Source organism: Mustela erminea, chromosome 9 (genome assembly GCF_009829155.1).
Source record: "Mustela erminea isolate mMusErm1 chromosome 9, mMusErm1.Pri, whole genome shotgun sequence".
Classification (NCBI taxonomy): domain Eukaryota; kingdom Metazoa; phylum Chordata; class Mammalia; order Carnivora; family Mustelidae; genus Mustela; species Mustela erminea.
The window spans coordinates 79,519,370-79,539,175 of record NC_045622.1 but is presented as its reverse complement, the minus strand read 5'-3'; the positions used below and the strand labels follow the sequence as shown (position 1 = coordinate 79,539,175).

Genomic DNA, 19,806 nt, shown 5'->3' with positions numbered 1-19,806 from the left:
TTGTGGAGTAATTCTATTTTTAACTTTTTGAGGAATCTCTGTACTGTTTTCCACAGTGACTGTACCAGTTTGCTTTCTCACCAGCAGTGCACAAAGATGCCTTTTCTCCACATCCTCATCAACAATTGTTGTTTCTTGTGTGTTTAATTTTAGCCATTCTGACAGATGTGAGGTGACAGCTCATTGTGGTGTTGCTCACTGTGGTGATAGCTCAATTGTGGTGTTGCTCAATCACGTGATAGTTCATTGTGGTGGCATTTCCCTGATGATTAAGGATGTTGAGTATCTTTTCATGTTTTCCATCCATTTAGAAGGTATTTTTGAAGACTTACTACATAAGTGCTAGAGTGATTCAAATTAATTTAAAAAATACGTTGTTGAAAGATTCCAGTTAATTCTTTTTTTTTTTGTATTTCAGGAAATGAATTCATTCTTCACTCTTTAAAATAGTAGCTTTTATGTATCGAAGTACTTTTAATGTTACAAGTTCATGGGTCAACCCTTTATTAGGGTTTTAAGTATAATTTTTTTTGAAGCATGATTGGGAAGAAAAATCCATTTTCTAAAGTTTGAAATTCACTGTTCTAATTCAATCCCTAGTTTACAGGTAGGGAAACCAAGACACGGACAAAAGAAGAATCTAGCCTGAGATATGTTCTTCATATCTCTCTATCTATACTCTGTATCTCAGTATATAGGCTTTTAGAAGACCAATACTCTATCTCATTTAATGTTGTATTCTCAGCACTTAACATAGAGCCTGCACATAATAAGCAGTAAATATTCATTGCATATGTGACTCTCTAAACTTTTTTTAGTTCCTTGGGAGAATACCAAGGTCTTTCTAGTACTTTTGAGGTAGTATATTGTGATCTCTCTATCCTTCCTTAGAATATGCATCATGATCATGACAATGTAAGGTAATATTATTTTTGATGTAAAAACACATCATTATGTTTTAATTTAATCTATGCTTATTATCATTAGCACAGCATGAGCACTCTTTACACACAAAGCAAAAGGAAGATATATTTTTAAGCTTATTGGGAAGGTAAACTTTGTGCCAGTCCTAAAACATCTACTAACTCCAAAAGAAAGGATAGATAAAAACTGAAAGTGGGCGAAGATGGTGGCAAAGTGTCTAGAGTTGTTCCTGGGCCAGCCCAGGAGGTGGTACTATAACCCTACAGCTGTAGGGGACCAGACCTGATGGGTCAAACCAAAGAGACAGTCACATGTACCCAAGGGCTTGGTGACACTGATTTTGGGTCTGGATCACACTTAGCTGACCAAAGACACAGAGTAAACCATTATCAACAAGTCAGGGTATAGGAGGAAAATGTGATTGCCTGTGGTATATAAAATGTGGCTCTCTGGGTTCCTGTGCTTTGTCACTCAGATTATTACTCAATCCTCAGAGCCTAAGGCAATTGTAATGGTGAACTCTAAGAACTGGTCATTAGCTCTAACTCTTTGCTTTTTTTTTTTTTTTTTAAAGATTTTATTTATTTATTTGACAGAGAGAGATCACAAGTAGGCAGAGAGGCAGGCAGAGAGAGAGAGAGAGAGGAGGAAGCAGGCCCCCTGGCGAGCAGAGAGCCCGATGTGGGACTCGATCCCAGGATCCTGAGATCATGACCTGAGCCAAAGGCAGCGGCTTAACCCACTGAGCCACCCAGGCGCCCCAAACTCTTTGCTTTTTGATAGTGATGGAAAACTACCTATTGAACCCACACTGGGGAAAGAAAGTGAAAGAAACGAACAGGTTTTGAATAGGGTTTTTGGATTCTTAAAATCAGAATTTATATATATATTGATTAAAAAGCAAATATGTCTGAGTAGGCAAGGAGTGCTCTCCCTCCTTCCCCTCCACATAGATAAAGAATGCTCTGTGACCTGTAGGTTGTGGCTTGATGAACAAAGAGTCAAGGAAAAGGTCAGTCAGCAGAAGAGATTGTGGGCCTCTGATTTGAGTGGCACAAGGGCCAGTGTCTGACATTTCATTTGCTCTGTTAGCATTTACACTGCGGGTTTGAGACCCTTTCAGTTTGAGGCGATTTTGTCTTCTAATCTTAAGATTCTAGCCTTACTGCTCTTGGTTCACTTTCCCTTCTCTCTTCCTATGCTATTTTCTATACATCTAATGATCACACCCTTTGTGCCATCCTCTGTGTCACTGACAAGGTTGTCATGACTTTGAAACTTCTTGGAGATCTACACAAGCCACGCTGGCGATCTGTTTCTTTTTTCATTAACACTCTAATTCCTTGATGGAAATGGTTATGCTAGTAATGAGCTCTTTCTTTTAGAGTCCATGTGTATATCCTCACATATGAAAGGAATATGGTGAAAGGAATTTTGGGACTCATCTGTTTAAGGAAAATCAGAACTGTGTCCCATGGACCATTGTATTACACTTTCATTTCTAAAGAGTTCAGATATATAGATAATAATAATCAATATTTTCTCTTTCTTTTTCTCACAGTGAAAGAGAGAGAGAGAGAGAGATATCAGAGAGAGACATTCTCTGTCTCCTTTTCCTGGTGTTTACTTTCTATTTGAGAAAAAAAAAGATAAAAATTCATAATTTGGCATTTTTCAGAAATGATATCGGGGAAATAGAAAAATTTAGTTTTGAGGTCTAGGGAAGACATTCTAAGGATTGAACAGTGTTAGAGGAGAAGATTGGTTGACATCTCAAAGATCAACCTAAAATGCAAAATTGAGTCTCTGTAAGCATTCTGTGTGCAGCCAAAGAATGAAAGGGAGGTCCCAATGCAGAGTTACATGCTAAGGAAGGGTAAAATGCCTCCGAAGACAAGGAGTAACTGGTTACATTATAGCAATGCATAAAGGGCAAATGTTTAAACCTAAACGAGCATCCTAATGACTGCAAATCAGCAAAAGCAAAATGTTATCAGTGATGCCAACAAAAGTCCAGTAAAAGGACTGTAGTATCCTTTCCTGAAATCAGAGTTGGTGCCATGAATACTCCTTGTTAGTTACACTAGTCTGTCTCATTGAGAGATGTGATATTTGATGGGACCACTTGAATTTGTTGTGGAGATATATGTATCACTGTGGCATTGCCTACCACATCACATTTTACTGGGATCTGCAGGAGAAATTTATGTCACACTTTAGAAGTGTTTGCAAATTGATTATGTCCTTGCTTTGGTCTGTCGAAGCTCAGAACTGAAACTGAAGTCTATCACTAGTAGTTGTGTTGGAGTTTATAGAATTAGCAATTTATTCTGCTCTTTCAAAACCAGACACTGTGGTAGGGGAGACTATCTATTGTCTCTATAACTCCCACTTTGGTTGTATGTGGTAGGCAATAATATTACTCCATTTGTACTGGCAAAGAGACAGTAGCTTAGCAAGCCTGAGTTATTAGACCATGACTGCACTGCTAATGAGGCAAGGTGTAGGAATGGTATTCATAGGATTGAACTTGTAACCATGAGGATGACCTGCTGTAGCTTAATCTCACCATTATTAGTTTTTTCCTAGTTTCTTTATCTGTTTGTTTTTCATTTTACTTCATTGTACCCTAACTCTGCCAGCAGATCTTTTTGTGCTAGATAGAACATAAACATCTCAAAGGAGTTAAAAATTTAACCATGAGGAATATTAAATTAACCTAAACACACAGGCGACCCAAATCTCTCAATTAATTGAAAACCCTATTCATTTCACCCCTGTTGTTAAAAATACATTTTTGAGTGGATTAACATACCCTTGATATACCCTTGAGTGGATTAACAACCCCTTGATAATCTCTGGGGATATCCCCAAGACCTGAACACTTGACAATGGTCAAATTCTGGAATTCTACTACAAAAAATAACAAACACATATTATGATTCAGATGAAGAGCATTCAATTAATCTCACTCAGTAACTCAGGGTTTATTTGCTTTGCCTCCATTTGCTAGCCTTGCAGAATCTGCAATTATATTCTGCCACAACAAAATTATGCAAACTGTTGTGAATTTTTAAGTAATTTTTGAACAGTTAAAACTAGGAATCCAAGAGTTATTTCTTTTCTTCTCCACCTTGGTGACTGACCTCTCAAGAGAACATTATTCTGAACTAGAATTTATTTCTGATGGCTGTCTTTCTCTCATACCCTTCATCCCATCTGTCAGGAAAATATGCTGTCTCAACCTGCAAAACACATCCTCAAACACTTCTCCACACTGCCCCTGTCACCACGTGAACTACTCACGTTCTGGTTACCCTCACCTCCAGCCCGTCATCCTGCGGTGGCTTCCGGGCTGGTCTTCCTGTTCCTGCCCTTGCCCTTCTTCACTATATTCAGCACAACAGCCAGGGTGGCCCACTTGACATGTAAATAAATTTATGTAAATACAAATGTTTCTCTTCTGCTCAAAATCTCACAGCACCTCCCCATTTCCCTAAGAGTAAAAGGCAATGTAAGTTTTTAAACAATGCATAAGGAGGGTCGCATGATCCTACTCCCATCTGACCTCCTCTCTTAAATGAATAGTGCAAGTTCCATCTCCCGTAAGTCTGTGGTTCTACAGATTCCCCTTATTCTGCCCTACTTCTCCTTTTTTCTTAAATACTTAATTTGAAGTATTTTTTCTTTTTAAAATTTTTATTATGTTTTATTATATATAATATTTATTTTATTTTTTTCTTAAATACTTAATTTTAAGTATTTTAAATACTTAAAATACTTAAATACTTAAACAAAATTAACAGTCAGTGTAATCTACTCATTTGTTTTAAAATCTCTGATTTATTCCTCCCTCACTAAACTTTAAGGTTCATGAGGGCAGGAATCCTTGTTTTGTCCATGGATGTATCCCAACCACCAAGACAAGTGGCTGCTTTCAATAAAAACTTGTTGAATGAATAAATGAAAGCCATATGATATAAAGAAAGATGAATTTGCATATTGGAGATATCATAATTTATTAAATGAGTTAATTTTCATATCATTTGGCTGTTTCTACTAAAAGAAGAATAAAAACTCAACTTTAAAATTAGAACCCCCCCTTTTGACCCAGCACTTACACTAATAGGTTTTTACCCAAAGGATAAAAAAAAATACAATTTAAAGGGGGTAAATGCATTATTATCAACAATAGCCAAACTTCAGAGAGAGCCCAAAAGTCCATTGACGAATGAATGGATAAAGAAGGTGTGGTCTATATACACAGTGGAGTATTTCTCAACCATCAAAAATAATGAAATCTTGCCATTTGCAACAATGTTGATAGAGCTAGAGTGTATTATGCTGAGTGAAATAAGTCTGAGAAAGGCAAATACCATATGATCTCACTCATATGTGGAATTTAAGAAAAAAGATGAACCTATGGGAAGGGCTGGGGATCAGGAAAAGAGGGAAATAAACCATAAAATATTCTTAAAGATAGAGAATAAACAGAGGGTGATGGAGGTAGGTCAATGGGGGATGGGCTAGATGGATGATGTGTATTAAGGAGGGCACTTTTTCGGATTAGCACTGGGTATTGTATATAAGTGATGAATTACTGAATTCTACTCTAGAAACCAGTATTATGCTGTATGTTAACTAAATAAAATAAATAAATAAATATGATAAATAAAAATGAGAAACACCCCAAAATTCATGAACTGAGGTCTGATTAAATAAATCATGTCCAAGGAAGACAAGGTAAGATAATTCTCAAATAGAAGGATAAATTTGTGGCCTTCATAAGTACTTCAAAAACGTATGATAAAATACTGTTGAATGAAAAAATAATAAAATGTTCTATGCAGGGAAATATGATTTTTGTTGGCTTCAAGTTAGGCAGACATTCCTGTTTCATTCTCAGTCCATGTGGTTCAAATGAGACTGAGTTTGTTCCAGAGATGAACATGTATTCCAGGATTGGTTGACTTCCTGGCCATGGTGATTGCTTCAAGGATGGACTCAAATACAAATCGGACAGTGAGTCATCTAGTTTTGTTATAACTGTTGGGAAATGAGGGTTTTCTGTGTATGTGATTCCTAGCTCTGAGGACACTGCAAATGCAGAGCTTCTATTGACATCTTAGAAAAGGAAGCCAACACAGAGGATGAAAAAGCTAAGAGATGTAGAAAAAAGAGATCAATATCAGATGATGTTGTTTGTCTATCAGATTTACCTGATTTGAGTTAGAATCTTTTCCCCTTCCTGCTGAAAGGATTCTACTACAATCATACTGATTATAATTCTGCAGAATTTGTATGTAAAAAAAAAAATCAAGTGTATCTTAAGTCTTAATTATTTCTCTTATACTAAGTAAGAAGAGAGAGTAGAGAGAGCTCATGGGATTTGATAATAATTTTTTTTATGGTGAAAATATTTTTTCCCTCTAAAATTGGGTTAAACTGTTAATAAAAAGTAAGTTCTGTAGTTAATTGAAGCTTTCTTCTGTTTAAGCTTTAGGTTTAGGGAAATGAAGTTTTTTTTTTTTTTTTTTAAAGATTTTATTTATTTATTTGACAGAGAGAGATCACAAGTAGGCAGAGAGGCAGGCAGAGAGAGAGGAGGAAGCAGGCTCCCTGCTGAGCAGAGAGCCCGATGTGGGTCTCGATCCCAGGACCCTGAGATCATGACCTGAGCCAAAGGCAGTGGCTTAACCCACTGAGCCACCCAGGCACCCCGGGAAATGAAGCTTTTGCAGTCAGCTATTTAATTGCTTGAGAAATGTATAGATGGTACTTACTCTATAATTTTGTGTTTAGATTGCACAGAGAAATCACAGTAATCCACTCCAATGTCTGTAAAGTCCACAAAAGTGGAGGACAAAATCTGGAATGCTCGAGGATTTTTTTCCCTGAGTTTTCGGCATACGTTAAACCCATCTACGATTTCTGAATCACCCCCAGTGACTGTTTGCTTTATGCAGTGCAGAAACTGAACCTGTAAAAAGAAATAGAGAAATCTGTTTTAAAATGGTAAACATTTACATTTTTGACATCATTAAAGATTCAGAAAGTTCTGAATGCACTAAAGTCAACAAACCTCTTAAATCTCTTTTGTGTCAGCAGGGAAAGGGATTGGAGAGAGAAAGTTGCTTTAGACACTATTTCAGTGTGAGACATGAACACAGGCACGATAATGTCTGTTAGTAAACAAAAGGCACAGATCAAAATAGCTGCAGGGAGCAAACACTTCATATTGGAGTATTTACTCACTTTATGTTGACTTTACAGAGGAGGTGGGATTTAAACTGGGCAAAGGAGGATGGGTAAGATTTTGGATATGCAGAGCAGAATGGAGAGAGCAAATCAGGTGCAGTCATAATGGATGTGCAAAAATGCACACCTCACTATGTATCAAAAAGTTTGGTCGCGATAGAGGTTCATGACTGAAAAGGATAGATCCAGTTGAAAAGGTTATTGAAGCACTTATTATAGAGTCTTGAATGTCAGATGAAGAATATGGATTTTCTCTTCTGCACAGAGGGGAACTGTTGAAGGGTTTTATATTACAGTTGTAATGTAGCCAAGACTGAGTTGAAGAATATTAGTCCAGTGGTGTTACGTAGGACATATTTTTTTAAAGGAGGTGAGACAGTAACTACTCGAGAGTTAAATGAGATAGTTGAGGTATAAGGATAAGAAGGGAATGGAGGTTGGGTGGGGCTATGAGGATGGATAAACCTAAGAAGCACCGGAAATAAGAAACCAAAAGGATAGTTATTTTTACTAAGATTTAGGGGGAAATGTTCAGCATTACTTCATTTTGAAAAGCAAAAAAATGTAAAATCTGTTTATATCTTTCTTTACTATTTTTTAAAAGCTTTTATTTCTTTATCTGTCAGCGAAAGACAGTGTATGTGTGCGACATAGCACAAATGTGGGGGGAGCAGCAGACAGAGGGAAAAAGAGGCTCCTCACCGAGCAAGGAGCCTAGTGTAAGACTTGATCCCAGGACTCTGGGATCATGACCCAAACCGAAGGCAGACACTTAACCAATTGAGGCACCCAGACGTCCCCCAAAGAGTAAAATTTAGAAATATATTTTTTGGATGGGGTTTCTGTGACTCCTTTAGTTAGCATGAGTGAGTGATTTCGAATAAGTTTGAATTTGTTGAATAAGCTTGAATAAGTTTAGACCCAGATTTTCTACTTAGAGAAATGAACACTATCCAGCCGTGAAAACTTTATTCTCAGTTAAACAAAAATAAGAAAGAGAAAAACATCATCAAACATCCAGAATAGGGGGAATATGAGTGGAAAAAATGTCCACTTGGTTATTTCCATAAATGGTCTAGAACCGTGTTGTCCGTTCGAACTTTCTGCGGTGACAGAAATGTCCTCCTCTGATGCCTAGTACAGTAGACACTAGTTCCACATGGCTATTGTGAGCTTGAAATGTGGCCAATGTGACCAAAGAACTGCATTTTACATTTTATTTAAATATAATTAATTTAATTTAAAATTTAAACGATCGGATATGGCTAGTGACAATATATTGGGTAATGCGGATCTAGAACACAAATCCTGCCTTCTTCCTCAAACTGCTCACATTTTCTCAATATTTTAAATCTCACACATACTTGTTCTCAAGTTATGATTGTACATTTATCACTTCCTTACAACAGTCCTTAGAATGTCAGACTTTCCTCTCCATTTTATGGTGGAAGAACCCAGACCCAGAAATGAAAAAGTTGGCCAGCTGGTAAGAACTCGGCTACACATGGTGAAGCTGTCATTCAAACCTTTGTCTATTTGCCTCAAAATCATCATACAGCAAGTTCTTTTCCTTTTAAAGGGAGGAAATTCTTTAGTGGGACTCTTAATAGTTTAGTATCATGAGTTGTGTATATATATATGTGCTTTGTAAACTTCAATTCCTGTTTCAGGTTGATTATGCCTTATTTTCTGATGTTAGGAGAGAATTGGTCTCCATTATTAATGGTTCCAACCTTAAACTGATGTCAGTTTTTTACGCTCAAAAAAAAAAAATGTGCATAAGCTGACCAAGTCGCTGTAGAAAACCATCTCATCACCAGGGCTGTGAAAGGTGAAGCAGCATGATTAACAAGAGGATGAAATGGAAACATCAACCTCCAGTCTGCCAGACTCCAAGAAGGCAAAACAATGCCCAACTCTGTCTTTGAGAGAATCAGTGTTCTTTAAATCCTCTTAGATTTTGCCATAATGAAGTCACAGAATATTTCAAATAAGAATCTTCAAAAAATGTCAGTTGATGTCTTTTACATATATATATGGCAAGGCCAAGTAATAATCTTCTTTTATATATTTATATTTTAATGCAATCTTATGAAAGAAAAAAAGATGATGGTGGCAAACAACACTTCTATCACCTAATTCAAACAGTACATATGCACCTGATGTGTATAAAATCAAATTCTATTTCATGTCATTCATTAAGAACCAAAACTATTTCCTTTCTAGATGTTACTTCATCTACCCATCCCAAGCAGCATGAGACTTTTGGCCCAAAGACAGTGAGCAAAGGAACATCTGGGCTTCTTTAAAGATGTGTCAGCTCATCCCTGCCCCACATGATCCAAACTGATGAAATTCAACTCTCAACAGGTAACTCATTATTTAGATCATTTCATCTGCATTGAAAAGTGTCTTATTCTGTTTGTTATAAAAAAGCTCAAGCTTTGTTACAAAGACCCCTGAACTATTCCAAATGGAAACTTGGCCAATAGCAGAAACAGCTGCCTACATTCTAATTATTCTCTTACACCAATCTAGACATTTTAGGAATCACCTGTCACTTAAAAAGCTTCTGTCAGGTCATTTATCTTTGAATGTGTCTTTTGCTGATGGAGACAGGCACAACTTTGTGGTATTTCTTTGCCTTTTTTATATCATATCTGTGACGTCCCCCTATGACATGAGATGTGCTGAGCTAAGCCTTAGTTTGTAATGTCTGATGATGTCTGTGCTCATCGCATTATATAAATCATGGTAATTAGAAAGTCTAACTCAAGGCCAGCACGGTATGGTGAAAAAAGCATTTAACGTTGCTGTGTATCATTTTGTCATCTAACATAAAAAGGCATGATCAATCACCTGCCTTACAGGAATGTTAAGAGGGATCAGACAAAGTAATATATATAGCATACTTCGAAAAAGTATAAAATGCTATGAAAATGTCAAGCATTATATTATATTATACTTCAAGAATATTTACAAAGCCACGTAATCACTTTTCCTTAGGCTTTCGATTTTAACCCAGAAACAAAACCTAACCTCACTTAAAAACAGCAGATAATTAAAATATTAAATTAGAATTTTTAGTTTTCTAGTCTAATTTTTTCAAAAGATTTTATTTATTTTTTTGAGAGAGAGAGAGAGCAGAAGTGGGGGGGCAGCAGAGGGAGAAGCAGGCTTCTGGCTGACCAAGGAACCTAATGCAGAACTTGATCCCAGGACCCGAAGTTCATGACCCCAGCCAAAGGCAGACCCCACCGAGGCACCCTAATGGTATTCTTTCAATCCACTAAGTTATGAAGTGGTTTTTATGCAGTGATAGCTAACCGATATGAATGGTAGTCATGTGACTTTATGGGAAAACCCTACATTGTGTTCCCTGGTTTCATTTTCTTTTTTAACTCTTTTGGGAATGGTAAATATGCAAAAGGACCTGAAGATGTACTGCTATCGTAAAATTTGTCTAAGCAAAGCAAAAAGTGTCAATAGTTATTTCCAAAAGGAAACAAAAGAAGTTTTTTTGTTTTTTGTTTTTTTTTTTTTAAATACACAAAAATCTTCTATCCCTTGGAAATCTCAGGCTATTCAGGATTTAGGCACAGAGATTTCATGTTTGGATTATGCTTGAAGAAGGATCTATGTAGGACAAGTTAGCTAGTGAAACATAGAGTCACTTAGACTCAAAATACAGGAGGATACTGGTCCTTGGCCTGTCTTGTGGAAAATATGTTGAGGCTCACCTTACCCCAGGTGGATGATGGAGGGCTGGATAATCAGTGTGAAAGCTTAGCTTCCCAGTTGTGTAAGCCACATTGTTTGCGTCAATTTTGTCTTGCACTTGCCAAGTATGTCTGTAAAATACAAGAAGCATATGTTTAAACGGTCTGTCAGTAATCCAGAGGAAATGTGTTAGAATGAACTGGATACATGGGGGAAATGGAAACTTTTCATTTTATGAAATAATTACTGTAATGATGTGAGCCAAAAAGAGAGCCTGGCTTTTCCTTGTCCAAAGTTACCATTTGAGAGTATGCACCTCCTCCTTTCTCCTCTCTTCTCCAGAGAAAAGTACATTTACGCATTTGTCTATACCACAGAGCTTATAAAGAGGTATGTGTGGGATTGTAGGTTAGGTTTTTTAAAAATAGCTTAGTACAAACTGAGGGTTGCTGGGGGGAGGGGGTTTGGGAGAAGCGGGTGGGATTATGGACATTGGGGAGGGTATGTGCTTTGGTGAGTGCTGTGAAGTGTGTATACCTGGTGATTCACAGACCTGTACCCCTGGGGATAAAAAAAAATAAAAACATTTAAAATAGATTTATTCCATAAAAAAATAGCTTAGTACATTTAAAATCATTTATTGAGGTGAAATTCACATAACACAAAATGAACAATTTAGTGGACAGTTCGGTGGCCCTTAGGACTTTCACAGTGTTGGTAAGCATCGCCTCTATCTATCTAGGTGCAAAATATTTCCAATCACTCCACACGGAACCTCTTACCCATGAAGCATTTTCTTCCCATCCTGCCCTCCTCCCAGTCCCTGGCAAACACCAAGATGCATTCTGTCTCTAGGGATTTACCTACTTGGGGTATTTAATATAAATGAAATCATACAAGCTGTAACCTCCTGTGTCTGGCTTATTCTACTTAACAGAATATTTCTGAGATTCCTCTGTGATGGACCATGTATCATTACTTCATTCCTTTTTATGGTCAAATAATATTCTATTGTATGGATATTCCACAGTTCGTTTATTGACTCATCAACTGATGGACATTTGCACTATTTCTACTCCTTGGGAGATGTGATTAGTGTTGGCATAACCATGGGTGTGCATGTACTTATTTGAATACCTGTTTTCAATTCTTTTGGGTAATGCCTAGGAGTGCAAAGATGGAATCATATCCTAATTCTACCTTTAACTTTTTGAGGAGGTGCCAAGCCATTTTCCATAGTAGTTGGACCACTTTACATTCCCACCAGGATTTTTGAGACTTCCAATTTTTTCACATCCTCATCAACATTTGTTATTTTCTGGTTTGTTGTTGTTGCTGCTGTTGTTGGTTTTAACCATCCTGGTGGGTGTAAGGTGGTATATCATAGTTTTAAGCATTTTTATGATTTAAGATTTTATTTATTTATTTGTGAGAGAGAGCATGAGAGGAGAGAGGTCAGCAGGAGAAGCAGACTCCCTGCCAAGCAGGGAGCCCAATGTGGGACTTGATCCTGGGACTCCAGGATCACAACCCGAGCCGAAGGCAGTCGCTTAACGAACTGAATGACCCAGGTGCCCCAAAACTCTTTTTTTTTTTTTTTAAAGATTTTATTTATTTATTTGACAGATAGAGATCACAAGTAAGCAGAGAGGCAGGCAGAGAGAGAGGGGGAGGCAGGATCCCTGCCTGATGCAGGTCTTGATCCCAGGACCCTGGGATCATGACCTGAGCTGAAGGCAGAGGCCCAACTCACTGAGCCACCCAGGCACCCCCAAGGTATATCATAGTTTTGATGTGCATTTTCCCAGTGGTTAATGATGTTGAGTATCTTTTTATATGCTTGCTGGCCATCTGTATATTTACTTTGGACATATGTCAATTAAAGTCCTTTGCTCATTTTAAATTGAGTGGTTTGTCCCTTTTTAATTTCTGTGAGCACTTTAGATAGCCTGACATGTGATCTGTAATATTTTTTACCCCTTTTGTGGGGCTGTCCTTTCATTTTCTTAGTAATGATATTTGATGGCCAAAAGTTTAAAATTTGATGAAGTTCTATTCATCTATTTTTGTGTTTGTTTGTGTTTTTGGTGTTAGACCTAAGGATCCATTGCCCAATCTAAGGTCATGAAGATTTACACCTATGTTTTCTCCAAAGAATCTTACAGTTTTATATATAGATCCTTGATCCATTTGAGCTAATTTTGAATAACATGTGAGGAAGGGGTCCAACTTTATTCTTTTTGCATGTGCATATACAGTTGTCCCAGCACTGTTTGTTGAAGAGACAGTTCTTTCCTCATTGAAAGGTTTCAACACCCTTGTTAAATATCAGTTAGCCATAGATGCATGGGCTTCCTTCTGAACTTTGAGTTCTGTTCCATTAATCTGCATGTTTATCTTGATCCCAGTACCACAGTATTTTGATTACTATAGATTTGTAATAAGTTTTGAAATCAGGAATTATGAGTCCTCCAACTTTGTTCTTGTTTGTTATTATTATTTTGGCTTTTCAGAACCCTTTGCGATTTCATATGAATTTGAGCATTGCTTTTCTATTTCTACAAGAAAACCACTGGAATTTTGGTAAGCATTGCATTGAATCTGTGGACTGCTTTAGGTAGTGATCATATCTTAACAATGTTCTGTCTTGCAATCCACGAATGCAGGATATCCTTCCATTTATTAGGTCTTCTTTAATTTCCTTCACAATGTTTTATAGTTTTCATTTTATAAGTTTTTCATCTCCTTGGTTAAATTTATTCCCAGGTATTTCATTCTTCTGGATGCTATTGTAAATGGAATTTTTAAAAAAATTTCCTTTTCAGATCATGCATTGCTAGTATGTATAAGCACAACTCATTTCTGTGTATTGCTCTTATATCCTGCAAATTTGCTGAATTCACTTATTAACTATATTATCTTTTTTTGTGTGCATTCTGTGGGGTTTTCTATATATAGGATCATGTTATCTATGAATAGAGATACACTTGCTTCTTCCTTTCTTATTTGGATGCCTTTATTTCTATATCTTGCCCAACTGCCCTGGCCAGAGCTTCTAATACAATGTTGAATTGCAGTGGTGAAAACAAGCACTCTTATCTTGTTCCTGATCTTAGAGGGAACTCAATGCATATTTATTTTATTTTATTTGAACTTAATGAATTTTTAATTACACTCTTATAACCATTACTCAAATCAGAAAATATAACTTTAAGGTTATATGTCCTGTCTCAGCCACAACCTCATCTCTCTCTTCTCCAAAGTAACCATACCATGACTTCTGTATTTATAATTTCTTTGCATTTCTTTATATTTTTACCCTTGAATCTGCATCCTTAGACACTTTGTTTAATATTAGCAACAGTTGTTATGTATTTTAAGTGTCTTCTTCTATAGGTTTCCCTTTCAGCCTGTTTTTCCTACAATTTATTGTTTGAAGAACACAGGGAATTTGACCTCCAGAGTTCCTCACAGTCTGGACTTTGCTGATTGCATATCGAGGTGTGGTTCAACATGTTTCTCTGTCTTCTGTGTTTCTAGAAAATTGGCAACTAAATGCAGAGGCTTGGACAAACTCTATTTTCTTTCTTTGGCAAAACTATAGATGGCATTGTGCTCTTCTATTAGAAGACACAAAATGTCAAGATGTCTTTGTTTTTGTGATATTTGTACATACTTATGCTCAGTGGCTAGATCCACTAATTCATTGGGAGTCCCAAATAGTAAAGTGCCAAATTAATAATTTCTTTTAATTCTTTTTCATTTGTCAGTGCTTTTAAAAATATCTACTTTCCTTCATCTAGTATTTGGTTACCCCATGTAAGAGCTACATAGGGATACTGAGATAAGAACTTGATTCTTTCCCTTTATTTACCATTTTATTATGTAATGGATTAGGTTTCTACCATTCCAAGATGAATAATTAGTTTTCAAAAAATAATAGTTTTGATGAAAATGCATTAAAACTAGATAGCAGTAATGGTTTCACATTGTCAATGTACTAAATAACACAAAAGTGTATGCTTTAAAATTGTTAATTTTATGTTATGTCAATTTTACCTCCAGTACCAAAAGAAATAGCCTGCCTTTATATTTAAAAAAAAAATTAATAAACGAACTAGGGATTACTTGCAACTCTGTGTCAGGAAAATACACCAGTATTCAGATTTTGTAAGACTTTTCCCTGAGAAGATTGAGATAATAGGTAATTGGAAGAAAGTTGTGTTTAAAATAAGGCAAATCTGGTTTGAAAAATGTATCACTATAAATGCATGTCATTTTATTGCTGTCATAATGTCTATTTATTAATTTATATTCATATTCATCAAATCACTTGTCAATAAATCTATATTGAGCCCCTATTCTATGTCAGGCATTGTTTTAGCATTAGAGATATAGCAGCGAACAAGAGAAACACATGAACAAGTAATTACCAAATGTAATAACAGAAAAAAGTGCTACAAAGAAAATAAAGCAAGGCAAGGAGATAAGGATTGGGGGCTAGGAGAATATCATGGCAGAGATAATGCTTTGAGAAGTGTTCCAGAAGACCTGGAAGAAAAGGAGAAATATGAATTTCTGGGGGTGTATTTTAGGGAGAAGAATCTGAAGTGAGAGATAGGGTGTCTTCCCCATTCTCTGGGATTGAGGATGAAACTAGCTATTTGGCTCTGTTTTTTGGTCTTGTTTTGTATTGTATTTCATCTAAGTGTAAAATGGAGGGGCTCTAGGGTGGCTCAGTCGATTAAGCATCTGCCTTCAGCTAAGGTCATAATTGCAGTGTCCTGGGATAGAGCCCCACATCAGGCTCTCTGCTCAGTGGGGAGTCTGCTTCTCTCTCTGCCTCTGCCTGCTGCTCCCTCTACTTGTGCTCCCTCTCTGTGACAAAAATATAAAAAAAGATAGGGACACCTAGGTGGCTTGGTCATTAAATGACTGCCTTTGGTTCAGGTCCTGATCTCAGGGTCCTGGGATCAAGACCTGCATCCAGCTCCCTGCTCAGCGTGGAGCCTGCTTTTCCCTCTTTCTCTTCCTGCTGCTCCCTCTGCTTGTGCTCTCTCTCTCTTTCTCAAATAAATAGATAAATAATTCTAAAATAAATAAGTAAGTAAATAAATAAATAAAATATGGAAAGCCTGGTAAATCTTCCACCAACGTTTAAGGAACCATCTCTAGGTGGCTATAAGCCGGAGAGAGAACCTGTGAAAGAAAAAGAGTGTATGTAGCCTGCCCCAACTAATTTCAAATATGAATCCAACAATCCATTATACTGTAGTGACTGTACCCAGGAAATACATGTCACTCCGTGACCCAAACCTAATGAAGATTCTGCCTGCTGTCACCATCAGCATTCCAACAATAATCAACATGTAGAAAAGGATGTAAGGACAGGAAAAGAGTAATTTCATCAAGGTGTAGAATCTATAGCATCTTCTAAGAAGATGATGCTTTTGACATTGTGAATAGGAAATGATTATATTTAGATTTTCCTTTTCAAGAGTGATGATGGTTTTGCATTGATTCACCTACCTTCCCTTTCGTGGTGTCTCCTATGATCAGGGGTAAGCTCACTGAATTTTCATTCAGCCAAGAGCTGGCTGAGATTCAAGGTGCAGGTTTTAGCCGGGGAACGGATCTTTCCTTCGTTTGACATTAACTGGCTTCTACAGGGATGGGGCCTGTGACTTGGCATCATCAGAGCAGTTCTCCAGCCTTCTGCGCTAACTGGCAGGGGATGATAAACATTTTTCAGCCCTAAAGTGTCTCAGGCACGGTGTGGGATACGTAGCCTAAAAGTCTATGCTCGCACATAATGATAAATCCCAGGAAAGGGGCTTGCCAATTCCAATCATAAAACATTCTCATAACAGTCATAGTGTAAGTCTGGAAAAATCCTAGAAATGTCATTTGGTCTACCTTTCTACCTCCTTATAGAAATGAATCATGCCAAGAAGGCTGCTGCTGATTGTTTGTGACCCTAAGCTTTCATGCATCCTTCTCAAATCCAAAGGAAAACACACCAGAAATAAATGCAAATGTGGAGAAAGTGTTTTTTAAAAGCCCACTGTGGGGCCTTAGTGAGATAAGGGTGTATTTACAGGCATCTTTCATTAGAAACAGATTCTAACGCTCCTCCAAGTAAAGCAACTCAAGCAGACTGTCAGAAAGTATCACAACCAAAGCAGAGGTGCAGGACCCAGGTTCTTCTAAAACTCAAGAGGCAGGCTCAGCATAGCATCTTAACCCACTGGTATAGACCTGCCTGGTGTTGTGCTGGGACAGGCGATTGGAACTGTACACATAATCCTGCTTTTGCCAGCGATGCTATTTTAAACAAATCTAGGGATTTCCACTGAGCTACTTGTGTCATTCTCAAAATTGGATAAACCAAAACACAGACTCTTAACTCTAGAGAACAAACTGGTGGTTACCAGTGGGGAGGTAGGCGGGGAGTGGGTGAAACAGGTCAAGGGATCAAGAGTCCGCTTACCATGATGCACACTGAGTTATGTATAGAATTGTTAAATCACTATACTGTATACCTAAAACTAATACAGCAGGACATGTTAACTCTACTGGAATTAAAATTTTAAAAAGAAATGTCTTTTATATTTTCCACTTAAGGATTTTGTCAAAAGCTCCGGTACATTAAAATCATGATTTTTAGAGACTATTTTGTGGGCTTGGTTTGAATACTTATTCACTAGATCCACCCCAGTCTAGATGGCCAATCATAGATACTCATGATATTTCATGAAATTAATAGTGTTTTGTGACAAATTTGAATCCTTTAGTGTTTGTGGAGTGTTTAAGCATTGTTTTTTGCTAGATTTGTTCTTATACCCTTGGTGATAGATTTTATAATCTTTTGATCACACCTGGAAAGTCATGCTGGATTTATTTTTAATCTTTTTCTTTTTTGAAGTACAACTTATATGAAAAGATGTTCTACATCTGCAACCTAGATTTCTTATCACCAACAGCTACACTCTCAAATCTCAGCCTACTGCAAGCCGCTCTCATCAGGTAACAGAAGGATGCCTTCTTTTGACTATTGTCACTTGTCATGTTGGACCTAAAACATAATGCTCATATGTCATTTTTATTTTTTAAGTTTTAACATAGACAATTATCTTCTAGGGGTGCCCAGGTAGCTCAGTTGGTTAAGTGTGACTCTTGATTTGGGCTCAGGTCATGATCTCAGGGTCATGAGATTGAGCCTGTGTTGGGCTCCATGCTGAGTGGAGACTCAGATTCTTTCTCTCCCTCAACTTCTGTCTTTCCTCCCCTGCTCTCACACACACATACATGTGAGCACATGCTCGCTCTCTCTCTCTCAAATAAATAAATCTTTTTTTAAAAAAGACTTCATTTATTTATTTGACAGAGAGAGACACAGAGAGAGAGGGAACACAAGCAAGGAGAGTGGGGGAGGGAGAAGCAGGCTCCCCACTGAGCAGGGAGTCCCATGTGGGCCTCAATGCCAGGACCCTGGGATCATGACCTGAGCCGAAGGCAGCCGCCTAATGACTGAGCCACCCAGGTGCCCTCAAATAAATAAACTTTTTAAAAAAAGAAAATTATCTCTTAGCTAAAATAAACAAAAACATTAATAATCATCCAAAGGAATATTATGCTGTATATCATTTGTTTTCTATTTCTTTTTTATTTTTTGAAGATTTTATTTATTTATTTAAAGTTAAAAGAGAGAGCAAGAGCAGGGGGAGGGAGAAGCAGGCTCCCCGCTAAGCAGGGAACCAGATGTGGGATTTGATCTCAGGACCCTGGGATCACAACCTGAGCCGAAGGCAGATGCTTAACCAACTGGGCCACCCAGGGGCCCCTATCATTTCTAACCGTAGTTGTAACACATCCACCTATAACTTCCCAGATGCAGTCACCCTTCTGAGCTTCAGATATTTAATTTTCCATCATCACTTATTAGACACACAATGGGCCAGGAACTGAGGATACAGACATGAACAGAACTGACGCGGTACTTGCATCTCATGGAACATACAGTCTCTGGGGAAGAAAAATCAGTGTGACTTACCTTCAAAGCTAAAGTACAAGATGTTATGAGAATAAGAGAGTAAAGATTAGGTGGAGACCTGAAGACTGAGTAGGACTTACCTAGAAGGGTAAAGGTCACTATGGGCAAAAGGCCCAGTGGAGGGAGAGAACATAGCCTCTCAGGGGAAGAGAGAGAAGTCCAATACGGGCTGCAGTGGGGACTGTTTGCTCTGTGGCTATTCTTGGTTTTGTTTCAAATATCTGTTTCCCTTATTGTACTGTAAAGTCATACCAAAAAAAATCTCATTACATGAGGGAACTGAGCTGAAACATACTCTTTATCTCATAGCATTTAACCCACTGCCAAAAATATTTGTTGAATGAAGGCATGGACTGTAAAACAGTAAATTGTGTTATGTTCCTGATTGTCTAGCTATTAACTTTAATCCCGGCCAAAGCTATATGTTTTAGATATATTTAAATTATGAATAATTTGGCCACCAATCATTTCTGTTTTCTGATTCCTAAGGGAAGTGTTACAGTTGTTTGCAAACAATACTTGGCAGAACTGCTAGGCTGTGTTTTAAAAAGCCATTATCTTTTCAGTTCTAACTTATATTATGGGCTCTCACTGACATTGCATTTATTCCTGGAAATGAGAAACTCCATTCCATTTTTGATAAGAATATCCCCACTATCAAGTAGGAAAATGAAAGTAACCTGTCCGATACCTAGCATTGCTCTCACTCCATCCATTAAACTCATATGGAAATCTCCATGAGGCGTGAAGATACAAAGCAAGCAAGCAGGGTCCTGGGATAATCATGGTGACATAGTTCTTAATCTCTCTGAATCTTCTCTGGACATCTAGTGTGCACACTCCAAAACTCA

At 37.4% G+C, this 19,806-nt stretch overlaps 1 protein-coding gene and 1 long non-coding RNA gene across 3 annotated transcripts in view; one reads left to right on the top strand and one right to left on the bottom strand.

Annotated features, from left to right (window-relative positions):
• The window catches only part of BBOX1 (gamma-butyrobetaine hydroxylase 1), a 60,552-nt gene that overhangs the window by 2,942 nt on the left and 37,804 nt on the right, over nucleotides 1-19,806 (bottom strand). For both annotated transcript variants that reach the window (XM_032356992.1, XM_032356991.1), the window contains exons 5-6: nucleotides 10,928-11,033; nucleotides 6,708-6,904 (exon numbers count right to left, since the gene is read on the bottom strand). In XM_032356992.1, the coding sequence (XP_032212883.1) occupies nucleotides 6,708-6,904; nucleotides 10,928-11,033 (303 nt within the window). The remainder of the gene's footprint in view (nucleotides 1-6,707; nucleotides 6,905-10,927; nucleotides 11,034-19,806) is intronic.
• LOC116598331 overlaps nucleotides 1-19,806 on the top strand; it is a 217,074-nt gene that overhangs the window by 160,480 nt on the left and 36,788 nt on the right. The window contains exons 8-9 of the long non-coding RNA XR_004289038.1: nucleotides 9,409-9,552; nucleotides 17,828-17,928. This is a non-coding gene — a long non-coding RNA (uncharacterized LOC116598331). The remainder of the gene's footprint in view (nucleotides 1-9,408; nucleotides 9,553-17,827; nucleotides 17,929-19,806) is intronic.